Source organism: Chamaea fasciata, unplaced genomic scaffold (assembly GCF_029207755.1).
Source record: "Chamaea fasciata isolate MVZ Bird 193981 ecotype frontalis unplaced genomic scaffold, bChaFas1.0.hap1 SCAF_20, whole genome shotgun sequence".
NCBI lineage: Eukaryota > Metazoa > Chordata > Aves > Passeriformes > Sylviidae > Chamaea > Chamaea fasciata.
In genome coordinates, this window is record NW_027094105.1 from 9,562,903 (window position 1) to 9,589,215 (window position 26,313).

The 26,313-nt window shown below is 50.9% G+C and overlaps 2 protein-coding genes across 3 annotated transcripts; one reads left to right on the top strand and one right to left on the bottom strand.

Annotated features, from left to right (window-relative positions):
• Positions 1-2,765: 2,765 nt before the first annotated feature.
• RBM18 (RNA binding motif protein 18) lies at positions 2,766-13,006 on the bottom strand. Its single transcript, XM_066201607.1, has 5 exons — positions 12,788-13,006; positions 7,189-7,315; positions 6,583-6,669; positions 4,720-4,805; positions 2,766-3,381 (listed from the first exon to the last, which is right to left on the bottom strand). The coding sequence occupies exons 1-5, from the start codon at positions 12,898-12,900 to the stop codon at positions 3,222-3,224; spliced, it is 573 nt and encodes a 190-aa protein (XP_066057704.1). The 5' UTR covers positions 12,901-13,006; the 3' UTR covers positions 2,766-3,221.
• Positions 12,976-26,313, top strand: MRRF (mitochondrial ribosome recycling factor). Of its 2 annotated transcripts, none has more exons than XM_066201605.1 (7): positions 12,976-13,065; positions 13,957-14,192; positions 14,438-14,593; positions 15,828-15,946; positions 18,712-18,803; positions 24,491-24,650; positions 25,972-26,313. In XM_066201605.1, exons 2-7 carry the CDS (start codon positions 14,018-14,020, stop codon positions 26,047-26,049), a joined length of 780 nt encoding a protein of 259 aa, XP_066057702.1. In that variant the 5' UTR covers positions 12,976-13,065; positions 13,957-14,017; the 3' UTR covers positions 26,050-26,313. The 2 variants fall into 2 exon arrangements, with proteins under 2 accessions (XP_066057702.1, XP_066057703.1); XM_066201606.1 differs by lacking the exons at positions 24,491-24,650; positions 25,972-26,313 and adding exons at positions 19,426-19,521; positions 21,485-22,445.

The following is a 26,313-nucleotide window of genomic DNA, read 5'->3' on the forward strand; positions in this document are numbered from 1 at the left end:
AAGGCCTGCCAGCTTGTCCTCCCCTGTCCCCAGCTCCACAGAGGCCGAGTGCGGGGGGACACGGACAAGTGCAGAGGCGAGATGCTGAGAAAGGGCAATTTAAACCCTTCGTTCTCACTGCTGGGGTCTGAATTAGCTCTGGCTGCTCCAGAAGAAACACGTAGGAGTTTTCATGGACACAGCCAAAGCTGTCTGTCCCCCTACGCAGCGCCGATCGAGGCAGGGCCGTGTGGGGTTTATTTGCAGCCCCAGAGGGATGCCAGGCTGGGCAGCCACGGCTCAGCACCACGCGGCCAAGGAGATGCTTGCACTGCTCTCGTGATTACACACCAGGCTCTCCGGGCCCTGCAAAGTCAGAACGGGCTCAGGAACGGGGTGACTCAAGCCCAGCTTCTGCCCGTCCCCAGCCTTGGGAGTAAGTCTTGGCTGTGCAAGGTCTCCTGCTCTCGCTGCCCGCTGAGAGCAGACAGATCTCACACGCGCATCTTGCACCAGGAGTGGAGCCTGGGCACTGACTGGGGAATGCAAAGCACTGGAGCTAACAGGTATCAGCACTGAGCCCATCCCTGTTCTTACCCCCATCTGCTGCCTCCACCAGGGCTGGAGTTTGTACAAGGCAGCGACAAGGTGGCAGCGTGTCAAGCGGCAGCTCGGCCAGAATCCCAGAATTTGGGGTTGGGAATGCTCTGTGCTCCCAGAGTGAAGATTCCACGCCTGTCCCAAGTGAGGGACTGTCACCACAGACACAACGGTTCAAATACCACGGAAAAACCCCACACTGTGGCCACGGTGAACATCGCCCGCAGTGACCCACCTTGCTCCCATGGATCTGCTGGAAATACGGGGGAAGAAAGGAACCCCCTCAGAGGGCAGGAGTGTAGGCTGGAGGTGAGAAACAGCCCAATTCCTCTTCATGGGAGCCAGGCACCAAGCCCAGCTCTCCTTCCCACCACCTGCTGCCAACCTCCCCACTTACGGCTCCAGCTCCGGCCGCAGCGATGCCGTGCTCCCCGGTGCTCTTCAAATCTCTTTTACCACGGTCTTATGCAAAGTCCCAGGGTCGATCGATGCTCACGAAAAGAAACAAACAACCCCATTTCTGAGCATTTCCCTCCTCCCAGCTCCAGGGTTTGGAGCTCTGGGCTCGCTGCACTCCCGCTGCTGGCGTGGGGCCGCCGGGAAGCCGCAGCGTTCCCGGGGAGCGCGGGCAGCACCAGCGCCTGCCAGGCCGGCGGCAGCAGGAATGACCAACACCAGCACCGACCTGCAACAAAGCTTCCCCCAGGTCTGGGTCTGGCCGAGCCACAGACAAGGCACTTCTGTTAGCCACCGTGGCAGTGCATAGAAATAATTAAAGAAAAAAAAAAATAAAAAGACTGATGCTATTGTACCCGGGTTCTGTCAGTGGACTTCGGCTGATGCCAAGCATTTACCACCCTCACTCACTTCCTGCTTGCCACCCTCGGCTTTCCTGGAGGAAAACATGCATTTTAAATGTTTATTTCGAGCCGTAAGAATTTCAATGAATTGTATTTAAATACAAATAAATATCAAAGTACGTTTCTGGTGGGAGCACGGCCACACACCCATCTGAGACCAGGTATCTTCTAAATTCCTAACAGGAGCAGAATTCAGAGCTGTTCTAAACAACGCAGATACAGACCCCGGAAAGCTACAAATGTTAAGAGCACGCAGGAAACAAACGCAGGCTGTTCACAGAGGAATGCAAATGGGTGTCACTGACATTCAGAGGGGTACAAACTCCCAAGAACACCACTTCTCCCTCTTACTCAGGTACCCCAAAACTAGGAAACAAACATTAACAGCACGAGACCTACTTTAGAACAATTGAGGCTTTCAACAATCCTCCGCCACAGACAGGCACGGCTCCGTTCCAGGTGCTCGGTTCAGCAGCAGGAAGCGAGCTCTGCCTGGAGGGAGGTGTGCTGCTGCTGCAGGAATACAAACCTCCCTGGGCTGTGCCACTGAGCAACTCCTGCCTGCACAAACCGGGGCTCTTTCCAAATTGTTTTCCTCCTCCTGTTTGAGACCACCATTAACCGGTTTGGGGGAGCAGCTCAAGAGTGACCGATGAGGTCTGACGGGACAGGGGAGGGAAAATCAGACCAGCGTCACCTGGACCCAAGCACGTGAGCTCTCTGACATCCCCGTGGCACATGCAGTCACAGCACTGCGTGCACAAAGGAGAAAATGCTGCCAGGAAATGTTTTTTTCCTCAGATTTCTATTCTGCAGACATTTAGGGGGAAAATGTGCTGCAGAGCAGTTGGTTCAGGGCAATGCCTTCCATGAGATCTGTGGATTTGGCCTGTGGGGCAGTCCCAGTTCACCACAAACACTAGTGCACCTCACACCAAGAGGCAGCTGACCACCTCTACCAGCCCATGGAAACCAAAGCTGGGCAGGGCAGGGGGGCAAACACCAAGTTCACGGCTTGGCAGACGCCTCAGGGGCTGCAGTTACCCTCACACTGCCACATCTGGCTCAGGAGGAGCTGCCACCGTCAGGGATCACTGAACACAAATGCCAAAGCTCAGGGCACAGCACAGACCTCAGTGCGGTGTAAATACACGAATTCCTGCACGCAGGCACACACCTACAGCCCAAATGGCACTGAAAATACCTGTGCTGTGTCATTACCGGATCATAAAGTATCATAGTGGAGTGTGCAAATCAAAATGCAAAATCAATTGGCCTCGGTGCATATAAAGTATCACATGCACAGTTACTAAAGGTGTAGCAAGATCTATTTAAAATGAGCTTTATTGAGATGAAAAAGTTTTTCCATTATAACTACAGCATGTTAATCAAAACCAAGTGCTTCCCCTTCCATCAAAACATGAATCGGAATACATTTTGTTCAAAAATACTTTAAAAAGTAATCAGTTAAATGGAGTATTTTTGGACGTGCTTTACTCCGAACGCTGGTTACTGTTTCTAATCTGGCTAATGAATGCACACTAACAAGAGGTTGCCTGTGTGTTCATCATCGGCTTTGAAGGGAACCTATTTCTCTGAACAGCCTTCAGCTGTGAGCTGCACAGGCAGGAGCCTGCAGACCCTCAGGTGTGGCAGAGGGCTGTGCTGGCCGTGCCCTGCTCAGGTGGCACCGTCCTTCCCACTCTACAAAAGTACAAAAGCATTGGAGGACTCCAGGTATACAAAGCAGTGTTTCTTGCTACCATCATCCATTCATAAGCATCATCTTCTGGATTTCCAGGCAGCTCTGGAGTAAGGAGTAGTCCTTTTCTTATCCGGCGGTTTGAAGTAAGAATAAACGGGTGCCGCAGGATATTCTGCGTCTGGATTTTCTGCCATCATCTTCAGCTTGGCTTCAATGGCCTTTATTTTTGCACTGACGCTGGAAAGAGGAAAAGCAGAAGGGAAATTGAGCTTGGTCTCAGCATGAAACCCAACTACAGAAATCCAGAGATTCTGCTGACATCTGTGAATCCTCCCTGCTCAAGGAGGGGCCAGGCAGCCCCCAGTGCTGCATCCACAGTGTGGCAGGAATGCACTGCCCAGAGCCCACACTGCTGCATTTCAACCTCTGCACGGGTTCGCTCCTCCAAGAGACGCCCCAGCACCCCAAAATAACGGCGCCTGCACCTACTCAGTGCTTTCTTGAGGCCGCTGAGCGAGACAAGAACACGGCAAGGCTTCCTACTTCATGTGAAATGATGTCATTTCAGGAGGTCTGAGCATGTGCAGCACAGCACAGCCCAGAGCAGGCTGCTGGGAACAGCAGAGAAATGAAAGCCAGACTTCCTCCCAGCTACAGCCCGCTCGGGATGGGAAAACCCCAGACTCTAATTAGGTCAGGAAGAAACATTATTTCAGCATTAGCAGGGTTTATCCCAAAGGGAGAAGCTATCCTAGGTTACACCCCAAATTCCTAGGACTTTTGTTATTCACTGTCCTCCATTGGAAGGAACGTTCCCTTCCCCACTGTGGCTTCTTGCACCATCCATCCTCACTAGAACAACCCCCTAGTGCCACTCATGCAGTCAACAAACTGCATGACTCACACCCCTCTGCTCTTTACTACCCAGCCTGTTACTTCTGAATTCCAGAATTTTATTTCTGGGCAAACGCATTAATCTGGTCCTGGTTCCTCACAGGGTTCCACTGACAGAACACAGAGGAAAACCACACACCCTTTCAAACAAACTGTGGATTAGCAAAGCAGCTATGTGCTTTAGGTAAACACAGGGGTTGGAGAATTTAACCACATCCCACAGAACAAGACCTATAGGCAAAAAACCACTGGCAAAAAAAAAAAAAAAATCGTTTTACGTGGAGTACTACCTGTGACTTTGTTTTCATCTTCTGCCACTACTGTAGAACTTCCTGCTCATAAGCATTTTGCTGAACCAAATCAGTCCAGTAAAAACCCAACTCACATGAGGCGCAGAGATTCTGGCCAAAGGAGCCGGAGCGCTACACATTCCCAACTCCCCACCTCACCTCATTCCCTTCCTACCACCCACTGGCTTTGCACATTAGAAAATCAACTTCCAGTCTGAAGCGTCCCACATCGAGTGACCTCACAGGCACTGCCCGCTCAGAAACAGCTTTTTTGCTGTGCTGGATTTTCAACACAAACAATGCCAACAACTCCAAGTCTTAGCGACATGGGAGAAGTTGGTTCCCTGCCAGTGCCACCGCTGGGTCACCTCTCACCCAACCCATCTCCTACCTGAGGTTGGACTGGGGCGGCTCCGTGCTGGAAGATGGCTCCAGACTGATTGGAAGGATCTTCTCATTTTTATTGTGATCGTATCTCTGCAAGCAAGAGACCAAGGACTGAGTCAGCTGCAACTAGGACCAAAGAAACATTTCCCACAGATGGACTTTTAAAGCTGGATTAACATCGCCTCAGGTTTTGTGGAGCTTTTGCTAGGAAAGATTTTGGTGGCCAGACACTGAAACAAATCCCAACCACAATATTTGGTTAGTACCAACAAGGAATGCAGGCTGGATACTGAACAGTTATGTGCATTGTACTGTGGATCCTCAAACCTTATCCTGTCACTTCTTGTTCCCCACTACAGAAGGCAGGAAGCACAGACGGTAAATCTGAAGGGAACTACTGTACTGTTTGCTGTGCTCTTTATGTGCAGAGCCAGAAGGTAACCCAAGAACACAACTGCACAGACCTGGGCAGTCCTGGGAGAAAAGATGGGGGGAAAAAAAATATATATATATATATAAAAAAAGGAAAAAGATCAGTTAGGCACTTTCTGCAGAAGGCAGCTTGTGAGTCTGTCATCTCTGTGGGCAACGGGCGTCCTGAACTATTTGCAGTGTTCTGCTTCCTTATTTCGCTTGGCACAGAGTCAGGTTTGTTTTGCAGCAGAGCTGCTCAAACCGACAGCATCTGGTGAGCCCTGGCCACTCATCCCAGAGCTGCTTCCCACCATGCTGGCCTTGCCTAAGACAAACTCTTGTTACAATGAGCCGAAGTTTTGTGCTGTTAAGTTCTTTCCATTCAGGGATTGGAAAATGCCGTGTGAAGCGAGGTGATTATTTATGCACCTTCCTCCCCGGACCCCAGAGCAGCTGGGCAGACACTCACTCCTCCGGCTCAGACTCCTTTTGTGGCCTGATCATTCCTCAGGCACGTGGCACTCCAGTAGCTCCACAGATACAGAAAATGGAGACTGGATTTGCACAAATGGATGTGCTGACAAGAGCCCTGGAAGTCAGTATCTAAAACAACGTGGTCTCCTTTAATGAACGTACCTGGTTTTGGTTTTTTAAGCATCCAAAACAGATGCACTAATATACTTGATAAGACAAAGCAGAAAGCTGTTGGGAGGATAATCAACTGAAAGAAAACTACCCAAAGGAAAATAGCAACAAGCATCTCCTCTCTGCCTCCGCCCCAAATCTGTTTATCTGCAAAGAAAGTAATTCAAAATAAATTGCTTTATCAAATATAAGATAGTAAATAACTGAAAGAGAAACAAGACAAGAATTTAAAAAAAAATTAAAATAAGGATGTTCCAGAAGGTACTGCCTAAGTCAATCTTAAAAACTGGATTGTTTACAGGGTGGAGCAATGAATAAAAGGATATTTAGCTTAGATGCAGAGTATGTTACTTTAAAGTCAAAACTAATTAGAGCTGCTGCCACATAAGTGCTTTCAGAAGTGGAACAAAGTAACACAGTAACCGGTAATTGGGAATTTCCATCCCTCTCCTATGCAAAAAAACCACAAGGGGAAGGATTCAGACTTCCAGCCAATTACTCACTAAGTTTGGGAAAAGCTGAAAACACGGGCATTTATAGAAGTAATCTGTTCACACTGCCCTGAGCAGAAACCCCCTCCCAAAGAAGCCCAGGTTAAAGGGCCTGTCCTCACTCACGGCTGATCCAGCACAGTTTGGGTAGACAGGAGAAGCTGTACACTGTAAACATCAACTCTCCCAGTTATTTCCTAGAACACACTGAAATTATTTTGCCAGGCCAAGACTGCCTCGGTAAGAAGGCTTTATTATTGAAGTTTTTCATAGTTTTGCAAACTGAAAGCAATTTTTCTTTCCAGCAGGCAGCTTACCTTGACTTGTGCGTGTGCCCACCGCACCACCAGCTTCTTGGAAAGGGCCAGCTTCCCATTGAGACACTGGATCGCCTTCTCTGCTTCCTGCACAGGAAGACAGCTCCATAAACAAACCAAGCCTCTAGTCAAAACCCACTCACATGCAAAGAGCCCTTTTTTCTTTGTTATTTAGCCTGCTGGAAGTACAGCTCAGTGACAGCAAGTTTGTCCCGCTGTGTCCCAATTCAGGGATACCTTTGAAAGACTCCCAGTAACCAGACTTTATCTGCCTTGCTGCTCCACCTTGCTATGAATAATTTTCTAGAGTTAGTGCACAGTGTTAGGGCTCTTCTGACATCCTTATCACCAGCTGCAAAGAACTGGCCCTTTCTGGTTAGCATTAAAAAGCAGGATTCAGAAAAAGACAGCAGAGGAGAAAGGAAATCACTATTTCTACTTGCAGGAGCAGTCACAAAGTGGCTGTGACAGAGTGGAGCTGTCAGAATCTGTGGGTTTGCGTAGACAAAGCACTGAATTTATCCTTTCCTGGTGTAGTTTTGAATTAGCATTAAAAAAATGGGAATGGAGTCAGTCATTTATAACTTTAGATCAAAAGCAACTTACCTGCTTGGTTTCAAAGTTGACAAAACAGTAACCCCTTGGCTGCCCTTCCAGAGCACCAGACTTGTGGAAGAGAAAGTCAAATTGCTTTACTTTGCCAAACTTCTGAAGGAGTTTGAGGAGGTGATATCTGAAGGGTAGAGAAAACATTTATGACATGTTTCATCCCACTGACAGTGAGAAGACAGAGAGCAACCCCTGACATACACACACACACCCCTCACACTCAGGAACAACACATTCAGCTGTGTCACACCCAGATTCCCAAATCCCTGCAGAGGTGGGTGCCCTGTGCAGCAGCCCTTCAGCACCCACAGCTCTGAGCAGCGTTACCAGTGACTTTCCAAAACCCCAAGGCACAAAGCTCCCTCCCAGCAGTGCCAGCTGAAGGGCACAGAGATCTATTAATAGCTGCCTTTTGGACAATTATGCAATGGCTCCCAAGGGGTTTGGGAGGGCTCTGCCTCTTGCCTCACTAAATCACTCCTACTTAAGCAAAACCCTCCTGTCTCCCCCTCTCCTCTCCCAGCACAAGCACTCTGAGCCCACAGCACCCTGTATCCCACAGGATCCTGCTCCTCCTGCTGCCCTCCCTCCCCCAGAACAAACCCTCTGGCAAGGACACCCCAGGGCACACAGACACTCGCCTGGAAAAGACGGGCATGCAGGAAGACAGAAGAATAAACAGAACAACCTGCAACCAGGAACTGCCAGCAGACCTCAACAAAAAAAGGCACCAGCCAGCCCTCAGTATCATCCAGCCTGAATCTGCCAGTGCTTCTGGCTCAGACAGCTTTTCAGCGACATGTTCATGGAAGTCAGACACTTTTTTGGCCAATTATCTTCCTGCCATCCAGCGGGGAGTGTGCTGTTTCCAATAAAACTGGGGAAAGCCAGAGTAAATCTGTCTGCTTAGTATCTGGTGTACTGGGCAACTTAAAACAAGCAGCACATATGCTGTACAGGCCACATCTAATCCTGGAAGTTCCTTGCAGCTTTTTTTGGTTCCCTGGGATTGAAGTGTTTAACAACACTGGCTGACCTAGGAGAAAAGTGACACTCACTGCTCCTTCACTGCCTGACCCCATCCCTGACATTTAAGAATTATTGAAGTGTTTAATAAGCGTGTCTTAGTCAGGACTCATCTCCCGGGCAGCTGCACAGTGTTTGTTAGCAAGCCACACAGTCCAACCCAAATTTTCAGCGTTTTAAAGGTAACACTCAGTGCTCAGAGAGCCAACCAGGACAACACCAGGCACCGGATGAAACCTCCCACGTCCAGACATGAACGGTCAGCAGCGGCCCAAGACAGCCAAGCGCACCAGGGACTGTCCAGATGGGAAGGGCAGACAGCATTTTTCCTAATAAAGCCTGATAGGATGTCTGAAAAGGGCCTTAGCCCTTTGTTAAGGCTCAGAAGCCAGGCAAGAAAGTTCCAGGAACGTGAGTCATCCCGCAGGATGGGTCACGGTGGACATTCAGGATGTGCACTTTTAAAGAGGTGAAGGTGCAGCGTGCGCACAGACGAGCAGTGCACAAGGGCCAAGTTACCCCCCAGGGGAACGCACACATTGTCATTGATTATGGAAGGCTTCCTACATCCTTTGGAATACAGATGAAGTGCATGGTCTTCCAAGAAGCCAATGAGCTCTCAAACTCAGCTCTGGGAAGCAAGGCGAACTGAAAAGAGCAGGGTGAAGAGAAGGAGCTGATTCCACAGTAGCCAAATTTCACCACCTCACACTCCCAACAAGCAGACGCAGATGTACAAGTGAAAACACTGACTTTGGAGACGTGATGTATAAAAAACTCCACATATTGGACTTCCAGAGCCTCCAAGATATGTAAACGCACCTCAGGTTTGTTTCTGTAAACACACACTGCTACAGAAAGCCCTTGGAATTTCAGCAGTATGGAAATAAAGTCCTTACCACCAGGATGCTGCTCCCCTCCTGGCCGAGGTAGGGGAAGGGCAAGGAGGATTCTCCCTGAGTTCTGAACTAAAAAACCCTGCAGCTGCTTTGCCAAAAGGAACTCTTCAGGGGTCTTGATTTTTCTTTTTTTCTGAGAGCACCCGTATTCCAATAACACTTTCTTAGCAGTGAGGTGATAGTTGTTTCTTTAAAACACTTTTCATCAACAGTCTAGAAGCAACTTATGTCATCTGTTTTGTTTAGAATCCTTTCTCCGATCACGCCTGTAATTTTACAGCAGCAGGCCACCTCCTCTCCGTGGAACAGCTCAGAAACCCTGTATAATTAATGTTTTAGGCTGTGACTGTGGTTTGCTACCGTTAAAATACTGAGGGCATTAACAGTAACTTGACATGTAGTCCTTCAGGCCAAGAGGTACGGAAGAAGAAGACTGTCATGGAAAACCTGAAGCCTTATTAAAAAAAAAAAAAAAACAACAAAAAAAAAACCACCAAAAAAAGGCGAGAAGATGTAAAAAGCTTTACTATGGCAACACCGTGGGTCACCCAGGGCTTGGAAGCCGTTGGCACGGCCGCGGCCCCGCGGATCCGCGGCCAACCTCCATCTCCACTTCCTGTCATCTGATGTGAATGCGAGACAAACCTGCAGCTCCCCCATTTCCCTTTCCTCCTCTCTTCCTCCTGGCACCCCGAGCGCTATTCAGACGCAGGCAAGGCTTCCTCTGAACAATGCTGTCCCAAGGATGCCGCGCGGGGACCGGGCCACATGCTAAAACTATTATTGCGAGGAATTCTGCCCCACCGGGAGCCAGCGGGGGTCTGTAACAACAACTTGCGCACACATTGTTTTCTAGGTGAGACTCATCGAGATGGGATCCTCGACAAGCAGCACAGCAGCTGAGGAAGTCCAACACCCGCCACTTCATACCCGGGGAAAATGAATGGGCATTGAAAGGCTCCGGGAAACCAGATCATGTGAGGCAGAGAGCTGAGAATGAAATCTCTGCCTGCCCAAAGGGCTGAAAAGTCTCTGAGGGCTTTACAAACAGGAAGGGGCAGAGGAGGCAATTCCACCCCACCTGCCACACGGAGACGTAACTGAACTAGGTGGTTTTCCCCCTTGGGGTGGGAGCACTGAGGGGTGATGAGACCACACAGCTGAGCCACAGCACATCCCCTGCCCTGCTGTGCAGCTGGGGCACAAGCGATGCTGGTGACACCAAACCACGAGGAACCACCTGCTGCCATCCCAGGGCAGGGATCTCACAGCTTCCAGAGTGCCTGGAGACACCATCGTACGCCACAAGCAGCTGTGAGGTCCCCTGGTGCCAGCTGTCCTCCTGCCAGCTGCTGAGAACACACTCAGGAGACTCCCAACACCACCTGCTCCCACAGGCAGACAACGCTTCAAGGATGCTGGCTAAGAGAAGTCACCCACGAACACCACCAGCGAGGAGGAATGGCCACCATAACCCAGTGCACGGGGCATGTCGGCACCCCCAGCTGAGTCACACTCGGTGTGTGCAATAACCTCCCAAAAGCATCAGCTCCCAGCCTGCAATTTGTGGGCAGCCCTACATTTACAAGTGCCTGCTCCTGCAGCTTGCGCTCCAATGTGTACATTACCTTCTAACTCCCCAGCACTTGACTGCAGCTGTAGTTTGCTCTTTAAATGGAAGTCTTGGATTGATTCAAGACTTTTCTGATCTCATTTCTGCTCGAGAGTGTCACAACCACTTATTAACTCTGCCAACAACTCAATCAACCTTACTCCGTCTTAAACAAATCCGACATAGAAATAACAAAGGCAACTCTTTAAAAAACAGATAACAGCTGCAAATGCAGAAAGATTTCGTTTTCATGTGAGTAGAATCCTCAACAGGAATAATTCAGAGGAGCAACCAGAACTAGAGATGCAAGCCCTTAGCATGAGAGAATAAGGGTCAAGATGATTTATAGAAACTTACTGACCACACACTTTCTCTACATTGGCAATGTGCTAAAAGGAGCTTCCTCTCCTTTTGTTCACAAGGAAATGGAGATACATCATTTGCAGGAGAGGAGAGCCATTTCAAAGCAAAACAAAACGCAAGTCATAGAATTATAAAGCCTGAAATAAGTAGCAAGCACTGCCACTCATCACTGGGCAAACTTTAAACACTCAGGAGCATGGAAGCAACTCTAGATTTGAGAACCCTGGAGAAAACACCGAACTCACTTCATCCAACTGATGAAAACAGTTAATTGTGCCATATAAACCTATTACTCATCTGGCCAGGATTAAAAGGAACAACCTACACTGAAAGGGTCTTTAACACCCCTGAGGATCACCCCGGGAAGTGAAGGATCCAATGCACACACACCCTCCACTCCTGCCCTCGCACTAACCCAGTTCCTGAACCCCTGAGGACCCAGCAAACAACACTCAAGAATTCCTCTATCTGATTTCACGTGGTCAGTGAATGTGGACAAACCACAGCCACAGAGCTGTGGGATGGAAGCGGTAATTAATGCAGAAACCTCCCCAAGCTGAATGGCTGAAATCACAATGCATTAATGATTCCATTCAGAGGCTATTAGGGAGCCTCTCTGTTCAGATGAACCACACTTAGAATAAAACCCCAGCACCTGCACACACACAAAAAGAACCAGGAAGAAAAAGTATTCCACGACAGGCACACACAATAGTTAATCAAAAATGCTTGTTTGTTATGAGTGTGCAAAGCCCAATTTGTTTTGGTTTGCTTTCCGTTTTATACAACCTAGTGATTTCACAGCACCCTATCCAAATATTGGACAGCACATCATATTCCCTTGACAATTTAGCTGTTCAAATGTTATGTTTGCCCAGGAGATAATTATCCATAGCCCGGAGAAAACACAAAATGCTCGCACACATATCTGATTCACGCATTTACCCACCACAGCAGCCAGCCCCATCACTCCCACCTCCTCACCATCCGTCGCTGCAGCCACTCTCTGCTTAAATCACGCCCAGCAAAATACCAAAACAAGGCTGTTGTTTGACACAGACGCCTGCCTGTCAGACCTCCCCTGCCCACCCTCATTTCTCTACAGACCCCAACCACTCTGGGTACAACATCCAGGGCCGTGCCTTGTTTTACCGTTGTTTGCACCCTGAAAGTCTGATATCCTACATCTCCCGAGTTTAGAGAACAGGGATGTTTTCAGGCCCTGGGCTCCCAGCCTGAGCGATCAGGGGATGCTGTTTGCAGGAGGCGAGGACCTGCCTGAGCCGCTCGGAGCGCGGAGAACACCCCCCACACAGGCACACCCAGGCTTTAGCCATTCCCTGCCCGCAGCAGGCTCGGGCCGCTCCTCAGAGCGCAAATCTGCTCGAGGAGGGGACTGTCACCCCTGGCTGGGGACAGAGGCAGGAGCGGGGAGTGATGCACCGGCCTGCCGGGCACGGGGCAGCGCCGACACCCCGGAGAGCTGCTGGCCCCGGAGGCCGGGCGGTGCTCGGGCGGTCCCCGGGGGCTGCCGGGCCCGGGCCCGGGGAGGGGCGGCGCGGCACGGCACGGCACGGCCCGGGAGGCTCCGGGGCTGATGCGGGAACACGGCCCCGTCCGGGGCGGTGCCGCCGCGGGGGCGGAGCGCGGGGGTTCGGCGGGGCGCGGGTGCCGCCGGTGCCGCGCCGTCACTCACTCGGTGATCTTGGGGTCCAGGTTGCCGATCCAGAGGCGGTGCCCGTCCTGCAGCGCGCCCTCGGAGAGGATGGAGGCGTTCTCCAGCGGCAGCGCCTGGCGGCCCGGCTCCATGGCTGCGCGGAGGGCGGCGGGGGGCGGCCCGGGCCGCGCTCACCGTGCCCCGGGGGCCGCTCGGTGCCCGCGCAGGCCTCGCCCCGCCCTTGGCGCCGCTCTCTGACGTCACGCGGCGGCGGAGCGGTCGATGACGATCTGTGGGACGCGCAGGGCTGCGCCACGGTGAGCGAGGCGGTGGCGCCCGCCCTCCCCCGCCTTCCTTCCCCTCCCCTTGGCCGACCCCGGGCCCCCGATCCCTGCCTCCGATTCCCGACCGCCGGCCCCCGATCCCCGGCCCTCGGCCCGGCTTTCCACGGGGCACCGGGGCGAGCGGGCCGGGATCGGGGCGCCCGGAGACTCGGGAGCGGGGTGGGCGGGGCCAGACGCGGGGCGGGGCTATGCGAGGGGCGAGGCTATGCGGGGCGGGGTCACTCAAAGGGGCGGGGTTATTCAATGGGCGAGGTTATTCGGGGCGGGGCCTGAGTGGGCGGGTCGGTGCGCACCTGCGCGGGGCCGGGGGCACCGGCGGGACCGGGATCGGCGCCGGGATCGGGATCTGCGCCGGGATCGGGATCGGCGCCGGGGGCAGGAGCAGGGGCAGGGGTCCGGTGCCCCCGGCACAGGGAGGGCCGGTTCCCCCGGTGGCTGCCCGCTGCCCGCGCCGCCGGCTCCGCGGGGACCGGCTCCCCTCCGTGTTGCCGCAGCTCTGAGCGCAGCAGATGCGCAGCTGCTGAAACTGAAGGTCCTTGAACGGCCCAGGCTGGAATTAACCCTGCGAATATGGGCGTGTCAGAGCTCCTGAGACAGAAATGAAAGTTTCGGCCCAGCTGATGTGCACACATCCCGATCCCGGGCTGAGCTGGTCCTGCTCACAGCCGTGGGTTTGGTGTCAGAGGCCCATCTGGACAGATGTGCAAAGGCCAGATGTGCTGGTACCGCGGCTGGCAACCACCGAGCCCTTCCCCCTGCATTTGCCCGGTGGTCACTGCAGACCCCCAGACCCACTGCCCACATCCCTGAGCCGTCACCTCTCCCCCACAGCCACCACTAAGACCTGAATCTGTTTGGTTGCAGCACGCCGGGGTGCCCACCTGCCTTTCTCTTCTCCAGGTGGATCAGAGGGGAGCAGTGAGCAATGGCTCTGGCGCTGAGGTGCCTCCGTCCCCTCCCGTCCCTGCTGCTCCGTTCCTCCTGTGCCATGGGCAGGGGGCTGCCCCAGGCTCCCCGAGGATGCCCAGCCCCACTCCTGGAGGGCTGCAGGCAGTGTGTCCAGCAGATGCTGCCCAGCAGACAGCTGGCTACCAAAAAAGGTAAAAATGGCAGCTTTTTTCACGGTTTTGCAACCTCTCAATATATTTTTAAAATATTTATTTGTTTTGGCCATTGTGCTCAAGTGGTGAGCTCTTTACTCATTAAAAAAATACAGCTATTTTGGTTTTGCTTCAGTTTATCTTAGACTCGATTCCAAATCTGACCGTGACTTTATTATCTTTTTCTACTTCCTAACTAACTTGTGAGAAGTAGAAACTAATTTTTTTTTTTCTGTAATCTGCAGCTAAAGGTAAAGGGCAGAGTCAAGCCAAAGTGAATATCAGTGCTGCCCTAGTTGAGGATATTATCAATTTGGAGGAAACCAGTGAAGATATGCAGGCAGTCATAGAAGCTCTGAAGGAAGACTTCAGCAGAAATCTCAATGTTAGAACCTCACCAGGTTGGTAACTTCCTTGTGTGATGCTCTGTAGCTTGTTATTAGGATACAAATCCTGGTAATGGACAGCTCAGACTTTTTCAAAATCGATTTTCTTTTCCTGGAGTTGTCCGCTGGGCATCCAGTTCCTACAACCCTGACATCCCCAGCTAGAGGCTTTCTTCACCCTGAGCTTGACCAGGAAGGATCCATTTTTCTTAATAGCTTCCTGGAAATAGCTTTTTTAAGTGGGAGATGTCAAAAGTGTCTAACTGAACTGCTTGCAGATGTGATGGAGAAGCAGGTTGTCAGCTAATGGTGCAGTAGGGCAGGAAAAATCCAATTGCCATTAAATTAGCCTTTTGGAAATTGCCATTTGGGCTGGTGTCTGGCATATACAGACTTTTTTCTCCTGTTCATCTTTGTGGGTAGCAAGCTGTACGAGCCTCGTTCCCTTCATGGATTTTGTGTTTTAGGAAGAAATGTGAATGTGTTTGACTAAGCCACAGTTGCTATAACACTCTGAACTTACGCATTTGTGAGCGTATCAAGTTTCAGGGATAAAATTTAACATTAAACAACGACCAAATCTGAATCATTCACCACCCCAGCTCTGGCAGGGGCACTTCTGTCTTTAATGGAGCTGGAAAGCGTAGCTTAGTCTCTTAACTATTTATTTTAACCATAGGTATTTTTTTTAATTGCACTGATAAAGTACCTCCTGTCCCATGTGCCTTCTGGCCTGTTAACATTTTGCAGCAGAAAGTAGAGAGCAGATTAAGAGTAGCTCAGGGAGAAACTGAATACTTTAAATTAGGCAGTGTACAACACCCCTCTGGGGGCCTGGAAAAAAAAAACAGGGGTTTAAGACTGCACTGCTAAGTTAAAGACAATATGTTGCTTGATTTTTATAGCAACATTTTGGTTTTCTTTAAGTTGTAAGAATTAGAAAATAACCATTTCCCTTTAATTCTTAACAACCCTGCTTAGTTTTCCTATTCTAGTAGCAAAAACAAACAAGAGTTTTGTTTTCATGTTTCTGTGCCTTAGAGCAGCTTTGAAATATTTAACTTGTGAATGCACAGGGGGTGCCTGAACACAAACAGCACCTGAAGTCTGAATAAACATAATTTTTCCCTTTGTAACCTCTGTATATTGCACGGCAGAGGGGAAGTGGGACAAGGTGGACACGTTTTTCTTCAGCATCACTGCACAGTGTTTTATCACACTGAACCTCCCCGTGTTTGGTTCTTTTGAGGGGCCCTGGATCACATAACTGTGATGACAAAAGATGGGAAGTTTCCGCTGAACCAGCTGGGGCAGATCTCACAGAAGTCGCCGCAGCTCATGATAGTGAACATGACCAATTTTCCCGAGGTGAGGACACATTGGGAGGGGAGATGATTGCCACGGGAACAAACAGGTTGATGCCGAGCAAAGGAGCGTTTAGACGAAACCAGTCAAACGTGGCAGGGCTGCAGACCCGGGCTGGGCTGTGTCACTTGGTGCTGACACAGAACAGAAGGGGCATTTTGCTGCTGACAGCAACTCCCAGAGCGGCTCACCTGCAGCAGCACAGGGTCAGAGGAGAGTTACTGAGTGCTGTGGTTGCCCTCGGGGTTGTATCCAAGGAGTGCCACGGTTACAGGGGTTTGCTTTGCAGGCGCTTTCCTCTCAGGTGGATCTGCGAAACAGCACAAAGCGTCATGGAGCAGATGCCTGGATTCACTGTGCCCTGCCAGCCCTCCCCGTTTCCCACACGTTTACGAGAAATCTGAGCACACACACACTCCCCTGAGCTGCACACATGGCTGCAAGGCTGTGTCATTGTGTTCACTTCTGTTCTTTGACAAGACGTGGCAACATACACAACCAGACGTATAGTTGGAATTTGTGCTGGGGACTTCAGAGCCTCTAAAACTTGCTTATGTATTACCAGGGCTGCTGATACCCCTGAGAGTTCATGGGAGAAGCTGCTGGTGGAGCCTGTGACCTTCTGAACAGCTTCTCTGGTAGGCCTGAGCTGGCTCATGCTGAGTGCTGTCACAGAGCTCGACTTGGGCACTGCTGAGCTCGGCCAGCTCCTCCCTTGGCAGCACCTCCAGGTCAGAACCCGAATTAGGGGCTCTGATTTATCTTCTGTGAGAGACAAGTTCTTTTAATTTTCTGCAGGAGCCTTAAACCTGGCCCTGAACGAGGCAGCAAATCCAAACCCCGGCTCAGGATCATGCCCTTGTGGTGCCCTGCAGCAGGTCTAAGACAGAGCCGGGCACAGGGGAGCAGGAGCCAGCGCAAGGTTAACGATTCATCCCGCTCCAGGGCTGGAGCTTTGCCAGGGCTTATCTCTATTTATTTTGCAAAGGCTTTCCCCAATTAATTAAGTCAGCAAAGTCTCAGAGGAGGTCAGTGCAAGGCACTTGATGCCTAAGTGTTTCTTGGAGTGTATCCTGTGTGCAGCAAGGCTCTGAAGAATGGAGGCCCCTCATCAGCGGGGTCCCGCGGAGTGTCGGCGCTGAGAGGGCCAGGGAAGTCCCTCCATGGCTTATCCCGTGTCCAAGCAGGAGCTCAGGCTGAGAGATGGGCATGGGAGAAATTAAATATCCTCTAGACAGCTTTGCCTTCGTTTGCTTTCTGTGCTAAAGGACCACTTGAACCGTTTCTCTCACTACAGTTGCTTTATGCCCGTGCCTGTTTTGTGATGGATTGAGCTAAAGCCATTAGAGACACGATCACTTGATGCCATTACTTACAGCATACAGTCAGCAGTTCATGACATTCAGAAGAAAGTAAAACTGCCTGAAGAGTCTGAGAAATAAAATAATCATAGGAAAGGACTTGCAGAGCCAAAGTATGTTTTCCCAAGAGTTACAAAACCAAACAATGCTGTTTTTTAAAGTACAGTTATTTTTTTCTCAGGCTACAAGAGGATGGGGGCAATATTGCAATATTTAACCTTCTCTCATTATTCTCCTCTACTTCTATCTCCTCCAATATCTGTGTTAAACAACACAGTTTTTACTGAGCTTTTCTTTCCTGCAGGACAGGCGCTGTCCATGGGATAACACACTGACATTCCTAACGCGCTGAGATCATTTTGGTTGCATTTTCTCTGCCCTTGTCGTTTCAGGGGACAGCAGTTGTCTCCTGCAGAACACCAGCAGAGCATTCATTTCACTCAGTGATGTCACACATGAGGGACCTGAACAAATCTGCAGAGCTTTAGCTTGTGCCTCAGTTGGCAAAAGCTGAGCTTTGTAAATACAGTCTGGGCTACATAAATACCGCAGCAGCCTGGAGCTAAAGTTAATAATGGCAAAGAGTATCAGAAATAGCATTGTGCCTGTTCGAAAATGTGAGTGCCACAGGAAAAAAGACTCCTGGGGCTTGTCAGAGTCAAGAATGAAGTGACCTGGCAGAGTCCTGTGGGTGTTCTTTGCCAAACTCTGCTTTAACCCCAAAGCCTGGCACTCTGCAGAGGTGCACCCACACCCTGTGGTGGGGGTGAAGCCTTTTAATCACCTTGCAGTCACCAGGAAAACCTGCCCACCTACCTTTTGAGCAGAACAGAGCGTCAGCCTGTGGTGGGGGAGTTTTGAGAAGTTAATCCTCAGTAATAAGCTGTAAAGTAAACAGAGCTGGGCACGAGCACTGGTTCTCAGCCATTTGCTACTGCCCTGCTGTCCTGTGGTCAGGTTGTAGTGCTGAAGTGGTTAAGTTCATTAAGGTTTCAGAATTGGCACTGGGTGATTTCTAGGGGGAAACATTCCGCTGGAATTTTTAAATGCTCAGAATCTTTTCATCTCCTTTGCCACAGTCAGGCCCTGCCTTGGGAATTTTTTGCGGTTTCACTCTGCGTTGCCTCAAACCGTTCAAATAGTTTCAGAGAGGCAAAACGGTTTTCTTTTGTTGCTGCTTCCCTTCCCCTCTCCTCCCTCCGTGCCCCCCTACCCCAACACGAGCGGCCGTAGTTTCCCATTCGGTTTGATCAAAGCTCTCTGCACCAATGTAACTTCCTGATCCGACTGGTAACAGAAGTAAATGTTTCCATGTTCCATGGAGATGGATTGCCAACTATTGACAGAGTTCTGGCATATGGGAATGATTATTTCCTAATTCCCTTTACCTTTTGATCTGTTCTACAGAGCACAGCTGCAGCTGAGAAGGCAATAAGGGAGAGTGGCATGAACCTGAACCCAGAGGTGGACGGGACGGTGATCCGGGTGCCAGTTCCCAAGTGAGTGTCGGTGCCCGAGCTCCCCACCATGCAGGATAGCACAGAGCACTGCAGTGAGTGCCCTTCAGAGGGCAAACATGCATGATTGCTGTATATCCCCACGCAGCTGCTTCCCAAAGAGCTGTAGTTCGGGTTTGGGGGGAAAATCTCAGCCCTAAGAAGCGTCTTGTGAAACCTCTTCGGAGTGTCTGAGCTCTAAGTCACCACATCTTGGCATCTGATGATTGGTCGTATTTTCCATCTTCCCTCTGCAGGGGAAGCTTGGTCCTAGCTGGCTGCAGCACTTGGAAAGGGAGAGCCAAAGGCTTTTGAAACTGTATTGCTTTAATTCAGGGGCTGCTCCTTTGCTGCCCTGCTCTAAATTCCTGGAATTACACAGGCACAGACCAGCAGTGTTGAACCAGTAGCATTAGGGGAGAGTAGCACCTTGCTGCAGAGAGCACCAGGAGGAACTCATGAAAGCGAGAGGAAGAAAACTTACAGCTTTGACAGAAAAATCTGCTCGCTCTTCTGTGTAGCACACAGTGTGTAACTGGCGGCTGTATGGAAAACTGGGTGTAGGGCTGGAAAAGCAGGTTACCCCTGGGCAAGGGCTGAGCATCACTTCCCTCACCCAACACAGGTGTCTTGGACAAGGCAGGAGGTGCTGCTGCATCCATGCTTCAGTTTGGATCGGGAGGAGTGGTCCTGGCTCTGCCTGGGGATGGGATCCATTCGGGTAAAATCAGAGACCTCTGACACACACACAGAGCCTGTCACAGGGCGGGGTGGCACAAGGAAAATTCGTCGCTTCCTGTGGGTGCTCAGACCTTACGGAGCACCTGAATACCCCGGGCAGGTGTGGCTGGGCACGGTTTCACGCCGTGGTAAAGACATCTCCCACGCAGGGCGTTCACAAACCCCTTGCACGGGCGGGTGACTTTGTGGTGAAGATGAACCAGGTATTCCTTGTGCTGTGAAATCTCCTTTAAAAACCTCTGTGGGATTTTACCCCGCGTTTTGATCAGAGAAGTCTAATTGCAGCTTTCCGTTGCTGTCGGTGAGAGGGAATGACATTATCATTCTATTTGCTGATTTTCCCTTCCCCGTGCTCCCTGCCCTTCCCCCATTCCTCAGGAGAGGAGGCAGAGGAGGAGGAGGAGGAGGAGGAGGAGGAGGGCACCATTATCTTTGTAATTGCTGAGGCTCCCGGGTTTGCTGCACAGTGGTTTGATTGTTAATGGGCACTTGGGTCATCCTTGAATACGAATTGCAGGGGAGGAAACTCCAAAACTGCAAATCCCAAGCTTTGACAAAATACTGTGTTTTTAAACAAATGTTCGGGGACTGTCACTATCTTCGGTGGTGCTGCAGAGTGCAAACAAGGCTTCTCTTCCCAGGGAAGCTCTGCCTCGTGTGCTCCTGTGTTCCTCTCCTGTGTCAGGGTTGCAGCTCTTGGTCCCTTCCTTGCTTGGGAAGTCCTGAGTGAAGGATTTGGGAGCTGTGCCCTGTGGCTCTGCCCTCGCTGACACCTCCAGTCCCTTTTGCTCCTCTCTGGCTCCATGTCTGGGGCTGTGGGAGTTTCAGCCACTTCCCAAAAATACAAACAGTTCCAGCCTTTTAAAACCCCCCAATGAATAAGGCAGGGCAGGAATAATTATATCCCTCATTTACTTTTAAAAATTTTTCAAAAGTTTTGCGTTATTTCCAGCAGTTCACGAAAGAAGAGATGACAGACAGATGCAGTGAAATCGCAGAATTAAGTCAGGTGTGCAAAATAAGAAATGAAAATCAGAAATGAAGAGACGATATTAATATTGGTTCTGCAGACTTTGCTTCATTCAGGAAGGGAGGCACAGAAAAAAAAATGAAACCCCAAATCCAAATTGGCCTTACGTGTTATTACAACCACTCTTTAGTCTGACCTGTCAGCTGGACACACGTGTGTCGTATTTTGCCTTGTGCAGGTCCAGCTGTGCTCCAGAGTGTTTCAACAGAGCCTAGAAAAATGGAGCTTGCTTTTCAGTATTTGTTCTTTCGGTTTAGTTTTTGCAATGCAATTTTAACAGAAAAAATACACTCGTGTCATTGGTGTTTACTTGTGCTGCCTGCCAGGATCCCTCTGCTCCCCGAGGCATTCTCCTGTTTGTGTGGCTAGCTCTGCATAGGCAATATTTATTTGTATAAAAAGTAGCCTCTGAGGGTTTAAAAATAAGAATTACATAAAAAAAAAAAAAGAAGAAAGAAAACCATCCATGGGAACGTTTGTATTGGTTGATCTCTTGGCCGAATTTGACCTGACCTTGTGTCTTTTATGGTATTGCCTCATTTTTAGATTCATCTTTTTTGGACCTATTGTGTTACACTGGATATTGTTTGTAAATCAGTAATATTTTTACACATGCTTTACTGAAAGCCAGATGACTCATTTGAAAGTTTAATGACTCATTGTGAGCCTTTTTTTTTTTTTCCCCTTTACCCTTTAAGAAATAAGCAAAGATACCTACTATGGGGAGAAATGACCAAAAAAATTTCACTTGAAAACACCCCAAAGCTGTTCTGAGCTGCTCCTGCTCATCATCAGGAGCTCTTGCCTGCGTTTTATTGAGCAATAAACGTTGCACCCTGTGTTTATCTGCAATTACGAATGCAGAGTGTTTAGTTCAGCCTGCTTTCCTTTAACTGATCCCTCTCCTTCACAGGAAATTCCTGGTGCTGGAGGTACAGAAAACCAGAGATCTTACCCAGAGAAATGCCTCGTGTTGAGCCGAGCTGCGTCACCCTCTCTGAGGGTCTGCTCTGCCACACATCAGGGGTGGGACATCAAAGGCTGCAGTGCTCAAACCCCTGGGGGAGGCAGAAAAATAAAAAAAAAAAAGTTCATCAGATAAAAAGATGTGACCCCCCCTCCCCCCGACGTGTCACTCAGCAGGCTTTGCCCTGGTGCAGGCAGGACAAGGCTGTCCCCGGGGAATGGCAGGGACTGACCCTGCTGCTCCCCGGGCCGCAGGCCAGGGCAGCTGGGGGGCACCTTGTCCTCATTCCCCACCTGACCCCCTCTCCCCAAGTTCACTTCGCACTTTGTTTTGGCTGTAGGAGGGGGGTAGGGACAGCGGTTACTGGACAGAAAAGAAAACATACCTAAGGGCAGCTTAAAAGTCCCAGATCTCGGGGGCGGGATTAAAACAACTGTCCTTAGAAACCTCGGGCCTGGCTCGTGTTGATGGATTCCTTAACCAGAAACAGCGTCTGCTTGGAAAAGTGTCCATTTCTGGCATTATTGGTAGCGTTGCTGAGAATTTACACACAGTCTGGCTGGAACATAAAACCCGCTGAGAAACTCCCCGGCACTGCGCGGTGATAAAAAGAAATTGGTGTTAATAAAGACAGACAAGGAGGCATGAGAGCTGTGACCCGGTGCCAAGAAGCAGAGGAAATCTGGCAGAGCTGCATAAACAAAAACATTTCCTTCAAGGCTCGGCAGCCCCGGGCAGGCGAGCGATACCCTCGGAAGGCCGCCAAGCTGGGGCTCCCGCAGCTCAGCCGCTCCTCCCTCCCACCCTGCGGGACATGGGAGAGATGCCCAGCGACCTCCTCCAGGCTGGGCAGCCGGGATCGACTCCCTGCTTCCCCCCAGACAAGCGGCCTGAGGATGTGGCCTCGGGCACATCTGTGAGCTTTGGCGGTTCCAGATGTGCTGCGGGGCTCTGGCTGGAGGTGAGGAGCCCCAGAGGCATTGATGTTGGGATGGAGGGGAACCACGAGGATCCCTGCTCCCTCCTGGACTGGCTTTTGGGCCAGGCTCGAGCCTGTGCTGACCAGAAAGCTCCCGGTGAGTGGGGCTGGAGGTCAGGGAAAGGTTCTTCCTCCAGAGGAGGTGCCGCTGTTGCGGACACGAGAGAACCACACTCACCCAACAGGTTGGAGTGAGGAAAGAAACAAGGGCCGTTTATTGTCGGTTTGGGGTTTAAATAGGATTTGGAGTTTGGTCTAGCATTGGAGGACAAAGGGGACACCCCTCGGACTCCGATGGTCATCTCAGAAGTCTATTACACATTGGTATGTGAAAACAATCTCCTTGTTTATGTTACATCTGTGAGAAACTCTACTAGAAATATGTGAATAGTCATCAGAAGGCTGAAAATCCAAGCGACAAGGAGGCGCTGCCCAGGCTCCCCGGGCAATGGGCACCGCCCCGGGGCTGCCAGAGCTCCGGGAGCCTTTGGACAACACTCAGGCACTGGGTGGGATTTTGAGGTCGTCCTGTGCAGGCCCAGGAGGAGTCGGACTCTTCCAGCTCAGGGCGTTCTGAGATTCCGTGTGGCATTCCCTGGCCTCAGCAGGGAGGGGACGGCCCGGGGCGCCCTGGGTGCCGGGGCGCGGCTCTCCGGCTCTGCCAGCTCTCCTGGCAATCCCAAATTCCTGTCAATTCTGACTGGTTCTGGGAAGCCTCTTCCCTCTGGCACTGACACGGGGATGGCTGCCAGACACCTGGCTGTGGGGACGGGCTGAGGGGGCAGCTGTGCCCCCGGAGCCCCCCATAACCCAGCCCCACTGCGCGGCAGAGCCCAGGGACTCTCACCCCACGTTTCCTGAGCTCTCTGTGGAAAGAGTCCTGACCCCAGGGTTTTGGTGACCCGGGCTGCTGCAGCCAGTTTCTAAATACTCCTGTGAAATGTTTATTTTGCAGTATCACCCCCACGCATTCTCCAGCTAGCGAGTCTCAGGGAGTGCACGGGGATTTTTCCTTCTCCTGGCAGTCTGGAAACTCCGAGAGCTGTGAAAAGAATTAAAATATTATTGTTAAGCACTTGGCAGTGGTCAGCTGTAGGTGCTGCAGCGTGACCTGAGCTGAGGGGACACGTCAGCCGTTCCTGAGCCTTTTTGATGGCCAGGCCCCCTCACCACCAGTTTTTAGTTTGGGGCAGAAAGTTGAACATGTTTTGGTGACACCACAGCAGCAGCTGGCCCCACATCAGGGGGAGGGTTCACCAGAAGTTCTCCTGAGCTGAGTTACCTGTGGCTTACCACGTCCATTCTCCTAACCCAGGTGTTCATGTCATCTTGGTGGGAAATCCTGGTCGTGCTGAGCTGGAATAAGATTGAAAGATAAGCTCCTCAGCTTCCAGGTACATAATTCAGGGTCTTCAGCTGCAGGGAGGCAAACCCAAGCTTCAGGAGCAGACGTTTCCTCCTGGCCTTGCAGTTTTGTGCTTTTCAGGATGACACTTTTCGGTTCCATCTTTCAAGTCTGGAGCTGGATTTTTCCTCTTTCCCACACATGCTTTGGCAGCAGGAAGTAAGGAAAGTCTGAACATTTCAAGATGACTTTCAGGCACTGCAGCAACAACTATAAAGCAAGATTCAGTCCAAGATCCCCAGCTTAGGGCTGGGCTGGAAATTTTCCATTCCAGGCTCAAGACTTGCTTCCCTGGGATGCTGTGCAGAGCTGGCAGATTTTCTCAGGTGGACCAAAGCAGAATAAAAACGTGCCCTGAGCTGTTCAGTCCCTCTGTCCTGAGACACGGTGTCTCCACACAGAGCCAGCACTATCTAAAACCAGCAGCTTTTATGTGTCCCTGGGCAGGACAGCAGCAGTTGGAGAGGATCACTCGCCTACCCAGAGTCCTTCACGGAAAATAAATCTGGCTGTGCTACACATGACACTGCTTTTCCTCTTGGTGTTTCTCCTCTCCTCTGTCTCCCAGGGTCACGAGAGAGCACAGGGAGAGCCTGGCCAAGCTGGCCAAGCAGTCCACCAACAAGTCCAAAGAGGCCCTGAGAAAGGTGAGAAGCAAAAGCATCACCCAAGTAAAGAAGTCCAAGAACAACGTGTCAGAAGATACCATCAGGCTGCTAGAAAAGCAGGTAATTTTTCTGTCCTTCTGCGAGCTGGCAGTGACGTTTGCATCTGCTTTTCCTTTGTGAGATTTGGGGCTTCAATCTCCAAGCCAGATTTAGGATATGAACCACAGTAAGCTGACACAGGGAGGAAGAATTCCCCAAAAGCTTTTGTACTACGAGGGATTATTGCACCAACCAGCAGAATTTAGGGAGTGAAACCATCCATGACCGTGGCTGTACCACCACTCAAGCTGTGCCTGGCCACTGCAAATGTGTTAATGAGCGTTGCCTCAGTTGCTGTTAATGAAAAGGCTTGCAAGATTATCTCTGTTCAGAGTTTTTGGCTCCAACTCAGGAAAATACTTAAGCACATGCCTAATTCCCTAAGAGCAGATGTCACTAAAGTCAATTACTTGGGCATAAACTCAGGCACAAGCCTAAGTGTTCTGCTGAACTGATGCCTCTGAAGGCAGGCCATTACTTCTTAGCTGTTTGTTTATTAACAGCTGAAGTTAGATACATTGCAAATGCTCTGGGACAGTTCTGTGTGTGCTCACAAAAATAAACACGGGTATACAGAGCGTTTGTGCGAGCAGGAAAAATGGCCATGCCGGTGTAACCGAATCCTGGGGGGAGGCAGCTCTCCCACAGCACACAGATGGTTTTCTGCACTGGCAGAGGTAACACCTCCAGTGGAATTTTTCCCTTGTACCCGAATTTTTCCTTATGAGCAAAGGCCATTGTCAGACCTTGCGGACTAGCAGATGCAAATCCTGTGAGACCAGCGCACAGCACAGGGCGTGCTCCAGTCTTTACCTGCCTGCACGTTTTCATCCCTTCTGCACACTGGCCGTGTCCCTCTCTTGTTGCCAAGAGAGCTGATCCCTGGGCAGGGCTTGAGCAACCACCATTTCATTTCTTTTTTACAAGAAAGAGTCAGGTTGTTACGGGGTGTGTGAACTGCTGGCATGCGCACAGGACATTACCTGTGTGTTCCTACAGTGCTGCCGGAGGTAACAGCCCCTCTGCCCTGGTGCCAGCACCAGCAGGTCTCTGTCTCTGCCCTGAGTCTCTGTTAAACCTGACCAAGCTGCTCAGGCAGCAGGTTTTGTTTTTTTTTTATGTGGGCATCTCTTTCCAGAGCCTTTGAGCAGTCCCTGCTCTCACAGTCGGGCACAAATTCCCTGGGGGCCGGTGGGAACCCCCAGGAAGAGCCAGTTACTGCCCCAGCACTGCTGGGGTTTCACTGGCACTTTCAGCCTTGTCCCGAAGGGTGGTTTGGTCACTCCTTTAAACTGTGGCGTCACCTCGCACAGAACTCTGATTTTGTACTGTCTTGCCACAGATCCAGCAAATGGCAGACGAGGCTGCCACGGAGATGGACAGGCTGCTGGCTGCAAAGACCAAGGAGCTGCTTGGATAAACACCATCCCCGCGGGCACACGCGCTGCCCCTGGAGCAGGAATGGCCTGCCACCCACCCCTGCCTGGAGGCAGCGGCCTCGGGGATGGGCAGGGGCAGCTCGGTGCCGTGGCTGCTCCCGCTGCCTGCCTCGGGGTGTGCTGAAGGGAGAGGGGGGGAGCTCTCCTTGCTGTCCTTTTTCCAGGTGGGAACACGATTGGATGAACTGAGATCAGAAATAAAGTATCAGGAAGGAGAACTGGAAACTGCTGGAGGCACAGAGGAA

What these genes read in the sequence shown, in the direction of transcription:
- RBM18 (XM_066201607.1), bottom strand. Translation starts at nt 12,900, where the DNA reads ATGGAGCCGGGCCGCCAGGCGCTGCCGCTGGAGAACGCCTCCATCCTC. An exon ending in CTGGACCCCAAGATCACCGA is followed by an intron (nt 7,316 to 12,787) that starts GTGAGTGACGGC and finishes TCTACCCTTCAG; the next exon opens with ATATCACCTCCTCAAACTCC. An exon ending in TCAACTTTGAAACCAAGCAG is followed by an intron (nt 6,670 to 7,188) that starts GTAAGTTGCTTT and finishes CTTCCTGTGCAG; the next exon opens with GAAGCAGAGAAGGCGATCCA.
- MRRF (XM_066201605.1), top strand. Translation starts at nt 14,018, where the DNA reads ATGGCTCTGGCGCTGAGGTGCCTCCGTCCCCTCCCGTCCCTGCTGCTC. An exon ending in ACAGCTGGCTACCAAAAAAG is followed by an intron (nt 14,193 to 14,437) that starts GTAAAAATGGCA and finishes TGTAATCTGCAG; the next exon opens with CTAAAGGTAAAGGGCAGAGT. An exon ending in ACATGACCAATTTTCCCGAG is followed by an intron (nt 15,947 to 18,711) that starts GTGAGGACACAT and finishes TCTGTTCTACAG; the next exon opens with AGCACAGCTGCAGCTGAGAA.